The sequence below is a fragment of the Barbatula barbatula genome (assembly GCF_947034865.1).
Source record: "Barbatula barbatula genome assembly, chromosome: 9".
Taxonomy (NCBI): Eukaryota; Metazoa; Chordata; class Actinopteri; order Cypriniformes; family Nemacheilidae; genus Barbatula; species Barbatula barbatula.
In genome coordinates, this window is record NC_136772.1 from 6,866,381 (window position 1) to 6,879,616 (window position 13,236).

Here is a 13,236-nt window from a genome sequence, read left to right on the forward strand (position 1 = left end):
TTCACGTGCTCTCGGAAATTCGGTAATTCAACCCGGAACCAACGTCTGGATTTAGCAACATCAAAAGTAGCCTATTTAGTAACATTTAAACCTTGATGTTACTAATAATTTAGTAGCATAAAAACAGAAGTATTTGCTAACATTAAAAGAGCACCTTTGCCAAAATTATTTCTGGGTTGAAGTAGGAATGATAAACTGTTCATAAGAGCACATTAAGGCAGCAAAAGTCAGTTTATTTCTAAACATTTACAAATTTGCCATTACAACGGTGTGCAATACACACTCAACTAGATCCGTTGTTTTCTATACGTTGCTATCCTGCCCCGAATAAACATAAACATAGTAAAAAACCTCAGAAGTAGCCATTTTAAACACACATGTGAACTAAAAACGTATCGTGCCCCAAATAAACTGAAAACTGGTCATTCTTTATCGTCATTTTGACTGCAAGTTAATGGCGCACTCTGTCAGTTGGCAATAGGCCTACCAAGATAGCGGCGTGATCGCTTCTGGTGGCTTCACCTCCTTTCATGGTTTAGCGTTTCTAGGCCCAATCCAGTCGTTTAAATAGATCAGTTTTCTAGCCATTTCAAGCTAGTGTAAACAAGAGCTGATTATGTCATCCGAAGTGGTCTATATTCACTTCTATAGTAACCATGGTTTAATTTGTAGTAAAACCATAACCATAAATTGACCATGTCTTATCTTGCGTTCCAGACACCTCGGATTTAGGATTGCCCAGAATTAACTTCTGGATTTAGTAACATTAGAAGTATTTAGTAACATTAAAACCTTAATATTAATTATGATATATATACAATAAAACATTAAAATTAAAAGTATTTATTAACAATAAAATAGTGCCGTTCCAGAAATTCTGGGTTGAGGTGGGAGATATCCTAAATCCGAGTTGCACTATAGTTAACATCGTTTACCTATAAATATTTGAAGTAAAGACAGAAGTAGTAATGATTCTTCAAAACGAAAATGTTTCTTCACTTATTATAAAATAAATATAAAAATATAAAACCACAAATTCCTAAGGGATGAATCTAGACAAAAGATATCGCTATGAGTATTTCTCTGCCAGTGCAGTTATACTGCTACAGAACAGAATACCCTCATTGAAACTTAATTCCTATTTGAATAATATATGGATGCCATAATAAGCAGCCATTAATGGCCAGAATGGGTGAAACAGCAAAGCAATTGTTTTTCTCAGCTAGAGCATTTCAAAGGCTCTGTAATCAAGCCAGCTCTACAATCTTAACTACAGCTGGTCATAGTCCCTCTATTACATCTCTGATTTTGTTTACCAGTATCAACAGACAGACTTTGCAAGTTTTTATAATGAAAACCATGCAAGTCAATCAACTGGCAGAGATCAAAGGCCAATGCAATTTAACAAAATGGCCGTAATACAAAGCAATCTTCTGTAATACGAACTGCCTTGTCCGACTCCAAGCATACTGTACATGTCAGATAAATATTAAGCAATTTTCTTCAAATGCAACCTTGACATGGGTTTGGAATTGCCAACCTGCAAGTAATTATAATACTAGTGTTAAGTGCTTTGATATTAAAATGACTGGTTTAAAACCATTAACTTTCTTCAGATAACAGGAAATGTACAACTGTTTCCACATGCTGATACTTTGAAATGCTGTGTGTTTATTGATAACATGTGACATTGAATTAAAACATTATCTCGCTTATGTCATGGGCTTTAGACAACAGCTGCTAAAAAGCATCTAAAACCTTGCATTTTATGTTTTTATTGCTTAAATATGAGTAGGCTATAAAATATATTAAGTCAAATTAATTTCTGAGCAAAGCCATGAAGTCATGGGGTTATTATATGCAGTAATGTATGCACCGAATGTGTTTAAATGCATTAATGTAAAATGTTTACTAGAGAAAACTACAGCAGTTTTTAAATTGCTTTGTGTTCTCTCTTTCCTGTTAAAACATAAAGTGATGTGAGCTCAAAAAGGAATTTACAACTTGCATGCGGCCTTAAAAGGTCCACTTGATGGCACTGTTGAAATGGCAAAGAAATGAGAATGAAACAAAGCAGTGTGCATGTCAGCTGAAAGCCTGTTTCACATATCAGATGAACAGCTAAAATAAGTAAATAATTACAACAAACTAATTTATTCTTATATATGGAAATTCATGGATCCATGTAATCCAAAACCAGGTTTAAAACTCAAGAAGAATTGTATGATTCAAACATAAAATAAATAGGTAAAAATAACATAAGTAACAAGCACACAAATTGAAAAATATGCCTGAGCAACATTAATGAACACTTATCAAATACTGATTTATATTTAATGTAAGAAAGAAAAAAAGTATTGACATAAGACTCATCTCAGAATACTTATAAAATCATTATGGAAAAGAAAAACGTTGAGGTATAAAATCAAGGCCATTGACAGACATCGAAGGTAAAGCACATTCTATATTCTCACTGCTTGTGTGAGATATTAAATGTGACTGCAGGAAAAAAAGTTTTCAGGTATCCGAGATTCAGGTATTTCAGGATTAATGGTTATGTTATGGTCAAAATCCCATGTGCTTTATAGCACAAGCTTCAGTCAGTCAATCCATCCACGAGCAAACACTCATTGAGGTGTGGACTGTGAGAAGTAAAATATCTTATGACAGGGCTTTCATCCAGACCTCTGATGACTCTTTGTTGTTGTTTCGGATGTTGTCCCAGTAGACCACTTTTACCTTGCAGTGTACTGACTGCATCTCACCAGCCCTCATAAACACACACACACACACGCGCACACGCGCGCACACACGCACACGCGCACACACGCACACATACAAACGTTGCCACTTCAGATGTCTTGCATGGCATGTTCAGTGTCAGTGTCCTTTATATTCAATTATTCTGCTTAATTTTTTTTTTTTATGTAGTATTATGTCCCTGATTATATATGCATATAGGCACAATTAAAATTTGTTTATATTTGTCTATACTAAACAACTTTGTCAGATTATTATTTATACTTTTTGCATGTTTTTTGTATATAGGCTAAGCGAGAGCTTAATTTCAATAAGCACTAGAGTAGACATTTTTTAAGAAGGTGGAACCCAACAACTGCTTTACAGTAACACACTGTACATCATACATCTATTGTCTTACTACTAAGGTCTACAAAAACCGTAAATGTAAATGTATGCCTTTTCAACATCAGAAAGCAAACATCTCTTCCCATGAAGAAAAGACAGAGAGAAGAGATGTTTATTTTCTATTTAAACAGGAACTATGCAAACTGCACGGTGTGTGTTTGGCTGATAGTACTCTGAGATACTGAAAAAGGTCTCCTACATAACTTATGTCTTAAAGGAACTGGTGGTTAACGTGGTTTACTTACGATAAACATGTTTTTGTTCTTTTTTCTCTCACTTTGACCGCATGCTACTAGATGTCAATGATGACCAAAGCTGAAAATCAACTTTGTGACCAATAACGATTTGATTAATTCCATAAATAAATGACAATGAGGCTAAATACTGTTACATTTTACATCATAATAGACAATCAAATTTTAATAACCATATAACTGTGAAATACAATGTTTTTTTCTTGTACAGCTGCTTGGAATGCAATTTGTTAAAAGCGCTATAAAAAGAAATTTGACTAATATTGTCTACATTCTGTTTGCATATAACATAAAACTCACATGGTGAATATTACAAATAAACAAACAAAACAAAAAGAGATCTAGGTAGTCACCCCTGTTAACCACTGTAAACTTTAGGGTACCCCCACTTCAAACAGACTGTCATTGATCATCACACACAGTCTTGTTGATTTTCACAAGCTGTTTAGTCGATTGTGTGTAAGTCAGTGGTCAAATCAAACAAACTGACAGTCTTTCTAGAGTTTGTTGTGGTGGCTTATTGCCCCTGACATCTTCCAGTGCTTCTATTTAAAGGCAGTGAAGCCATTCCAGTGTTCGACAACTGTCACACATCACAGAGCTCCACTTTTGAAACACAAATGGGTGACCCTGCACCTCAGTCCCACGTCTCTCTCTTCTTCTCTCTAGCAACAATAACAATCAATTCTTCAACATCAGAAGGTTCTCAAGAACAACTTATAAATCATATGCATCCCCTGCTGGTCTCATGGCGGCCGAGTTGACTTTACTGAAGCGTTTCTTTGATCCTGGACCGCTTTGATTCACTTTTCTCTCACCCTTTTAGCTAAACATATCACTGGAATTTTGCTCTTTGTTCCTGACAGGTCTCGTCTTAGCTCGGTTTCTCTGCAGACATGCAGCCCTTCCCAGAGGGGGAGACGTACTCCGCAGCCCAGACGGAATCGAGTGCTGCTCAAAGATTTATCGTCATACTTTGAATCGACTCTCTTCTCTTTATTCCCCTTCACCTCCCCGCCTCGACATCGCCTGGTTGACATTCCATCTCCCTCCGCGGCACTATTGGAATGACATGGATGGTGTGGTCAGTGTCATTCAACGTTTTAGAAATGTTGTCTCATTAATCTCTGTTACAAGGCAGAGATGTCTAAAAGTAGGGGGAAAGAACGCTGGGACACGTCGACCAGAATTTGTCAAGGCATCGACCTGATCGAGTTGATGGAGTTCATAATGTCCTGTTCAAATGTGTAAACTGACGGACTGAAAGAGCTTCTTATTCTTGCCTTTTTACACCTTTTTTCATTACAGCCTGTCTATATTTACATTGAAAAGGGAAAATAATTAAAACACCATCGAAAATGAATAAGATCTATTGAATTTTAATGTCCAATATATGAAATGTAGATTTGGAATTGCAATAAATGGCTCACTCCACCCCTTCCTTTTGAAGCACAACGGCAGCTGACACAGAACTAAAACGTTGTCACTTTTTCGCTGCCAAAGTAGTCAACATTCAAGAAACACACTCTGTAGAGCAGTTTGTCTGTTTTGGTCTACTGTAGTAACAACATGGCGAATTCCATGCAAGGGGACCCACAGTGTAGATAGATAGAAATAGCTCATTCTAAAATACATAACACTTCATTATGTAAGGTCTTTATACCCATCTGAAGACATAATTATGTATATTAATTTGCATTTCTGTCAATAGATCGTCCAAAATTAACACACAGCACCTTTGATGGTTATAATGGGAATTATTTAGATTTTAATGGAAAATGTGATGGATTCTATTCTATCTGGTAGATCGGAACCAAAACACAATTCAATCTGGAAAAAGACAAAACACACTAAAGAAATTTTGTAATGATTTAAAGGTAAACAGATGATGATTCCAAAAAGTATTTAAACTTGAAACTATTCAAGTTTTTTTTGCAACAGGTTTTTTTTAAGTGATTATTATCTGCTTTGGCTCATTAGAGTGTGAAATGATTAATATGCAACATATGATATGCAAAAGAGTGTGAAAAGAGTGTCTGAACAGCACATACATTATTGCTTACTGTACTATGGAGACTATCTTTAAATCTTTTGCGAGTTTGAGGTTAATGAGATAGGACAGGTGACTCATAAAAACATATACACTAGAATACAACGTTATCTAGAATACATCTGTGAACTACCACGTCCAGCTAAAAAATTATGCTGGTGTTGCAGAAAAGTATTATGATCAGCACAAAGATTAAATTATATGTTTGTGACAAATAATTCCTTTTGTTTCAAAATAATTGTGGCACCGTCAAAACACCATCTGGTGGCTAGACGTTGTGATTGTTATTTGTGTCATCATACTGAAATTTAAAAGAAAAAAAGTGAATAAAATACAAACTCCAATTCCAATGAAGTTGGGACGTGGTGTAAAATGTAAATAAAAGCAGAATAAAGTGACTTGCGATACTTTTTTGACCCATATTTAATTGAATACATCACTTCCTTGATTTTTTCAAATATTCACTCATTTTGAATTCGATGCCTGCAACACGTTCCAAAAGAGCTGGGACGGGGTATTTTTACCTACATCCCCTTTCCTCTTAACAACACTTAATAAGCATTTGGGAACTGATGACACTAATTGTTGAAGCTTTGTAGGTGGAATTCTTTCCAATTCTTTCTTTTTTAACAGTCCGGGGTCTGCGTTGTCTTATTTAGCCCTACATAATGCGTCACACATTCTCAATAGGAGACAGGTCTGGACTACAGGCAGGCAAGTCTAGTACCCACACTCTTTTCTTATGAAGCCACACTGTTGTAACACATGCAGAATGTGGATTGTCTTGTGGAAATAAGGAGGGACATCCCTGAAAAAGATGTTGCTTGGATGGCAGCATTTTTGCTCCAAAACCTGTATAATTGAGTTTCTGCATTAATGTTGCCTTCTCTGATGTGCAAGTTACCCATACTGTGGGCACTAACACACCCCAATACCATCACAGATGCTGGTTTTAAACTTTGCCCTGATAACAATCTGCATGGTCCTTTCCCTCTTTAGCCCAGAGGACATGACGTCCATGATTTCCAAAAATCTGACTCATCAGACAACAGTACACTTTGCCACTTTGCATCAGTCCATCTCAGATGAGATGTGTTTCTGGTTGCTGTTGATGTATGGCTTTCGCTTTGAATGGTAGAGTTTTAACTTGCACTTCTAGATGCTACGATGAACTGTGTTAGCTGACAATGATTTTTCGAAGTGTTCCTGAGCCCACGTGGTAATATCCTTTACCGAACGATGTTTGTTTTTAATGCAGGGCCGCCTGAGGCAGCGAAGGTCACGGGCATTCAGTGTTGGTTTACGGCCTTGTCACTTACATGCAGAGATTGTTCCAGATTCTCTGAATCTTTTGCGGATATTATGGACTGCAGATGATGTATAATGTATAAAACAATCCTTGCAATAGCACTTTAAGTTACTATTTACTCACGCAGCTGTCACTGTATTCTGGTTTGTAGATCTAATGTACTCCACTTGACCTTTTGACTAACTGTGTGGCCTCTTCTATTTTCACGTCATGTTGGTTGGTTCCAAGTACTGTTCATAACAGCTTGGGGTAAACACTTTCTGAGTAATCTTTTATCTCAGCTAAATATGATGAAATGTGTACAGTGGGAAAACACCATGTAATCATGATTATCTGAGATATATTCTTAAACAAAATTTTTAACCATTATTTTTAACACAATGGCAAAAGTGTTATATGGGCATGTAATATATAATTTGGCTATATAGACACGAGGCTGTGGAATAATTTTTCCTAGAAAACGTAATAATCTGAGACGAAGATGATGTACTTTAACCATTTAGTCTCTAAAGAGCCAAAATCGTGCAAAGAGATCACAACATGTGACTTTTATAAACTTAAATCATTGTTATAATATCATCAACTATTGAAATATTATTTAAACTTTAATGTTAGCTGACTTTTTCTGTTGTGTAAACAGTCAAACAGCCTTAAATAATGACAATAAATCTGTGCTCAAACGATTTTAACAAAATCAAAGGACCCTGTTTAGATAAGGTTTACAAATGCTGTGACGTTACATCACAAAGTCTTCAGATCAAAATTCTAGGTGTTTTTCTATCTAGGTTTCATTAAAAAAAGTGGTCTTTGGTCTGGTTATTAAATAACATTAAATAAGAATCTGCAGTTACAGCGATACACGCGGTATTATCGTAATTTTAAGGGTTATATTGAGTTGTGTTTTAGGAATTCCTCAGAACATACAATTACATGAATGGTTTCTAAAGTACTCCAGAACTTGGGATCATAAGAACTAACTGTTATAGGGAATGTCTACATCAGACTGCAAAATCCTTTTTGCAACTTTTATTTTTACATTAAGAAATAAATCATTTTAAAAAAAAGAAGTGAATTTGGTGTTAAAATCAAAACCCTCCCCCTTACAAAGAGAAAAAGGTAGTCATGAAATGAGGGGGAGAGGAGGGGAAGTGGTTTGGGTTCTATAAATTGTTGCCTGTTCTTCGATGCACTGAGAATGAAAGCTCATCATTGATGAGTGAATGAGAGAGGAACAATGAACTGGCACCTGTGTCTTCAGTTTATCCTTCCCCTGCTTTTTGCGCATGAGCCCAGGGCTGAGGATGTTGAAGGTGAGTGAGTTCGCTTTCACCCTTCAATTAATAATAAAATGATTTTCTTCAAATTAAATCTTTAATTTGATCAAATCTTATATAATATTTTAGTTTTAATGCCCAGAATATGTTGAACACACTTTGATAAAAAATTTACAAAGACATGCTATCATGTGAAACTGAATTTATATAACCTTATATGTTTGTTTTTGGATTATCAAATTATCAATCCATCCTTACATCAATCCGTCCATCAATACAGTAGATTGATAAACAGAGAGAGAAAAGATAAATAGGGCTCATGTGTAGGAACAGGTAGGAGCAGATCAGATGACAGATTGCCAGTACGCTGTCATACTCAGATAAACATCTGAGAGAAAATTAGCGTTCATACATCGTTGCATCAGACTACGTGAGCTGTTTGGGAAGCCACATCAAAAAGCCCAAACAAGGTGAGGTGTATGTTCACATGAGGTGGTACATCCTGTGCTTTCTATGGAAGATTCAAAATACATTCTGAAAATGAAAACCCCCGCAGTAACATTATTCATTCAATTCCTCACAGTCTTTGACATATTACTCATGGGTTCTTCATGCTTTAAATACACAGACCCGTTCAAGTTTTCCCTGGAAGAGATTGATATGAAGATTAGTGGCACCTCACATGGGATTAGAGTTACATGGAAGACACCAGACGAAAGCAAGGATCCTAGATGTTATGAAAGTGAATTACAATACAAAAACCAGTGTGTCAAAAACTGGACGGTAGGTCATCACTGGACACATGGAGACACTTATTGGACACAAATGTGAACGTGCCACAGTGTACGTATCTTGAAGTGTTGGTAAAGCTTAGTCTTCAAAGCCTTCTTTGTGTTTGCTTATGTTTTCACAGTCAGTAATAACCCAGAACCAGAAGCTGACTTCGGTGAATTTGCCTACTCTAAGTATGAAGCACAATTATGATTTTAGAATTAGAATGAGGCTGGATTGTATGCGTGATGGGGACTGGAGCAAATGGACCACAGTGCAGAGCTGGGGAAATAATACAGGCAAGGTCACTTTGTCTGTGGAAATGCAAATTTGATCTTTTTACTTTATGAGAAATTCAGATGCATGGCATTTAACCAATTTTGTGTCACTTTTGTGTTGATTGTGTGTTGCCGTAAATAAATATAAGGGACACAAATACTAGTTAAAGGGATACTCCGCCAAAAAATGAAAATTCTGTCATGAATTCCCAAAAAATTGGGAAAAATGTTAGCAACCGACATTTCCGGGACATCACTGATTTGAAGAACAAATTATAATGGCAGTCAAAGGTGCCCTAGACCTGTTTGCATCCTAAATTCTTCGAAATATCTCATTTTGTTTTCAAAAGAAAAAAAAGAGACATAATTCTTCCTACTATGGCAGTCAATGATGTCGCAGAAATGTCAGTTACTAACATATTTCCAAATTTCTTTGTGTTCATGAACATAAAGAAATGTATACAGGAGTGGAACAACTTGAGGTTGAGAAAGTAATGACAAAATGTATTTTTTTGGATGGAGTATCCTTTAAAAGTAACATGAAAGCAAAAAAAAACTGTTGCCTCTATATCACCACCTTTGTTTGAAACACAAAATTGCAGATTACTTTATGGATTTGTTTTTACAGACTAAGTTGAAGTTAAGTAATATAAAACTGAAATTTAAAAACTGAAATATGTTAGTCTGTAAACAGAGATTTGGAAACCGACCACTTACAGATTCCTACAAATTATAGCAGTTAATATAAATGCCTTACTTTTTTTCTCTCCACAGTTCCTAACTTTAATGCTCTTTCGACAGTCATCAAAATGTTTTGTTTGTTTGTTTGCAGCTGTCTGTAAGGTTGAATCGTCTTCAAACCTTTCAATCTGGATTTACGTGTTAATAACTGTGCTTCCGATGTCCGCCTTGCTTCTTATTTGCCTGCTGATGCAAGAGGGGTGAGTTAAAGTGACTCTTCTTACAAACAACACAGCTATCTGGATTCTTGATTTGTAGTGGCTTTGAGAGGTCAGATCATTTATGACCGCGAACCTTCATCATGGCGCTAATTAAATAAACAGTCAGCTATACCACATCAATAAAATGGATAGTTTTGTAAAAATTGTGATACATTTTTTTTAATTGTCTTCATCATGGTTTTACCATGGGTTAGAATGTTCTTGGCATTGTGCTTAAGACCATTTACTCAATTTAAAACACATTATCAATTACATAATGTTCTCCAAAAAGACCAAACTATTATTTATCCTCAAATCTTGAAATGCGGATGACATTCTTTTGTCCTAAAGCGTTAGAAAACTGATCCTCCCCGTGGTACCAGATCCCAAACATTTCAAAAGTAAATTCATGGACATTGACCAGTCTCAAGTAAGACAGATATTGTCCATAACATCATAAAGCACCTAACAGAATACACTGAAATATAGGAAAACGTAGATATTAATAATCCTTGAATACATTTTCTGTCTTTATCTTTTTAAGTGGTGGGGCAACCTTGGACAGAACCCTGAGGAGTGCACAACAACTGAAATTGAGATTGTCAACAAAAGTGAAGAAAATGAGTATGACCAAACTGTAGTGATAGAATCAATGGATGCCACTCTTGAACATGACAACATGTACTGTATTTACTCATCTGAAACACCTGATGAGATCACACAACAGTATTGTCAGAGAGTATGTGGGTATGTCGTTCTCTGAAAAGTATTTCTAAGTAACTGAAATTATACCTCCACTATATGGGCGCTTGTTTGAGCCAAGGTGATGTTGAATGCATCCTCTGAAAAAATGTATATTTGATACCTGATTTGTGAATGTGTTTGAGTGTATGATTTACTTTGTGTTTATTTGATTAAGCTAAAATGTGTTTGAAATAATGCAGAGGTTTGTCCAATCGATTACACATCTTGTGCAGGTTATTTGAGGATAAACTGAAAATGATATAATCTTATTTTATGTCATTTCACCCATGTGTAGGCGTTTTTAATGTCAAAGCTTTTTGCACACAATTAATATCATCCATGGATGGATGTGTTTGATTTATTAAAATATTTTATAAAGTACAATAGGTCAAGAAAAAACCCTGTACCATCAATTGGATGACTTAAAACTTTTTTGTAGTATTTATTTTAACATCACGGGTTGATCTTTTGGAACATCACAGGTATTATTTGATTTATTTCAGGAAATATAATTTATTTATATTAGGAATTATATTTGGACCTACAGAATAGAAAGCTAGCTGGAGACTTTAGACAAAACATGGCTCATAGATTTAACCAGGTTTGGTGTCTATGATGAAAAAAATTATTCCTGCATTTGCACAATGTGTGTGCAGTACAATAACTCAGCAATGGAGGGCACTCTTACTATCCTAAAGTGTTAAAAATAGCTGGAAAATATCAAAGCCAGCAGGGAACACACTCTTCACAGCATCACAGGCCTCTCTTAAGGGAGGATGTACGTTAATTTGAAGACTGATTTAAAAGATTAATGTGAAACTGCATAATGGATGTGAAGTTTCAGTGTGACTAACAAAGCCAAAAGAGCAGCAGACATGCACCGCGATCTGTTGTGATTGATGAACTGATATGCAGCTGAAGGAGAAAACCAGCAAATAATTATTAAGAGACAGAATAGGTAAATAAAAAAGTCCCAGTTGTACCTGTTGAAGAATGACCAGCACCGTTTCTTTGCAAATAAAATGTATTATCCCTTTAATAGGAATAGGCAATGACAAACAGGTGAGGTCAAAACATCCAAAATCACTTTGAAATATAGGGCTTTGCTTCACCTTGAAATATAGGGCTTTGCTTCACCTTGAAACAAGCCTTTGGATACTGAAAAGGGAAATAGTTATGGTGCTAAATTAGGAAGTATTTTAAAGTCTGTACTATTTTTATATCGCAAATTAAATAAGCAATGTTGTGGCATCAATTATTTCTGTGAACGCATAAAATATGGACGCACAAAATATGTTGTTTGGATCATTTAATACCATGCATAACACTGTCAATCAGGTAAGGGGATTAGATCACCAAATAAGAAATTGTCAAACTCAGGTTTGAATGTAAACAAAGTTGAACATAAACTGATATTGATAAAATATCGTTTTAATTGAAAAACCAAGCAAAAGCATTAACACTAGTTATCGAGGATCAATCTGTACCTACATGGTTACCTACAAGTACATGGTTTACTAATTGACAGCAATGATTTTGGTATATAAAACTGCACAAAATGCTTGATGTTCAGTGCCAGAAGTGACTCTCTTTTTGTTGTATAAATGATGACAAAATACTTTCTGCATTTATTTGTATTCATAGTAAAGGCAAAACATTGCAAGGTTTCCTCTTTGATCTTGTAACAATATCACAATGAATGTGCTTCTAACGTTCCTGTCATTTTACTTTTCAACCTTATAAACATTTCATCTTCACATCTTATGTCGACTTAGACCTGGCTGGAAAAGATCTACCCGAGAGTGTGCACCCGAGAGTCACATGTCATGAAGAGGTGGGGAATTGCCCATAAGTAAAAAACTGAAATCGGGCTTCAAAGATAAGATTAACTAGTTTTGAACTTATTATGTTTATGAATCATACAGAGAGAATCTTCCAAGAAAATAATCAGATGAAAAAAGTGGATTTTTCAGTTGAAGATTGTATCTGTTGTAGTGTCACCATGCAACATATTACAGTGCACACCCAGCTGAAGTCTTCATATCTCCTCCAGCTTACATAAGAGAGGCAACAAACAGCTTGCTTGATTAATAAATTAAGTATGCTAAATATGGCTTACAGTCATGTAGCGCTATTTAATGATAATCAACACTCCGACAATTACAGCTTTACACTTTACACTTTTAATTATACATTGTGCTTTTCTCTTGGCAAAAAAGGAATGGGCTCCCTGGTGGATTGTTCTCCAAAGCATTGAGAAATATTGTGTCTACCTGTGATGTTTTTTTGCTGATAAAATACCAGAAAACACACCCACACTCAGCCTTGCTGGACTCTAATGTTTTATTTATTGTAATGTTTTAGTAGGGGAAGACCCAGATCATGCATTCATTATCATAAAGGCCTCAAGACATTCTGCACGGTGAGATGAGTTAGACGCATTCTACAGCACCTAAAGAACACGCAGG

At 35.6% G+C, this 13,236-nt stretch overlaps 1 protein-coding gene across 2 annotated transcripts; it reads left to right on the plus strand.

Annotated features, from left to right (window-relative positions):
* The first annotated feature begins 7,951 nt into the window (after positions 1–7,951).
* On the plus strand, positions 7,952–12,380 carry crlf2 (cytokine receptor like factor 2). Of its 2 annotated transcripts, none has more exons than XM_079463853.1 (6): positions 7,952–8,070; positions 8,663–8,817; positions 8,948–9,104; positions 9,916–10,024; positions 10,376–10,454; positions 10,569–12,380. In XM_079463853.1, the coding sequence occupies exons 1-6, from the start codon at positions 7,995–7,997 to the stop codon at positions 10,785–10,787; spliced, it is 795 nt and encodes a 264-aa protein (XP_079319979.1). In that variant the 5' UTR covers positions 7,952–7,994; the 3' UTR covers positions 10,788–12,380. The 2 variants fall into 2 exon arrangements, with proteins under 2 accessions (XP_079319979.1, XP_079319980.1); XM_079463854.1 differs by having other exon boundaries at positions 7,952–8,504; positions 10,569–12,056.
* Positions 12,381–13,236: the final 856 nt, after the last annotated feature.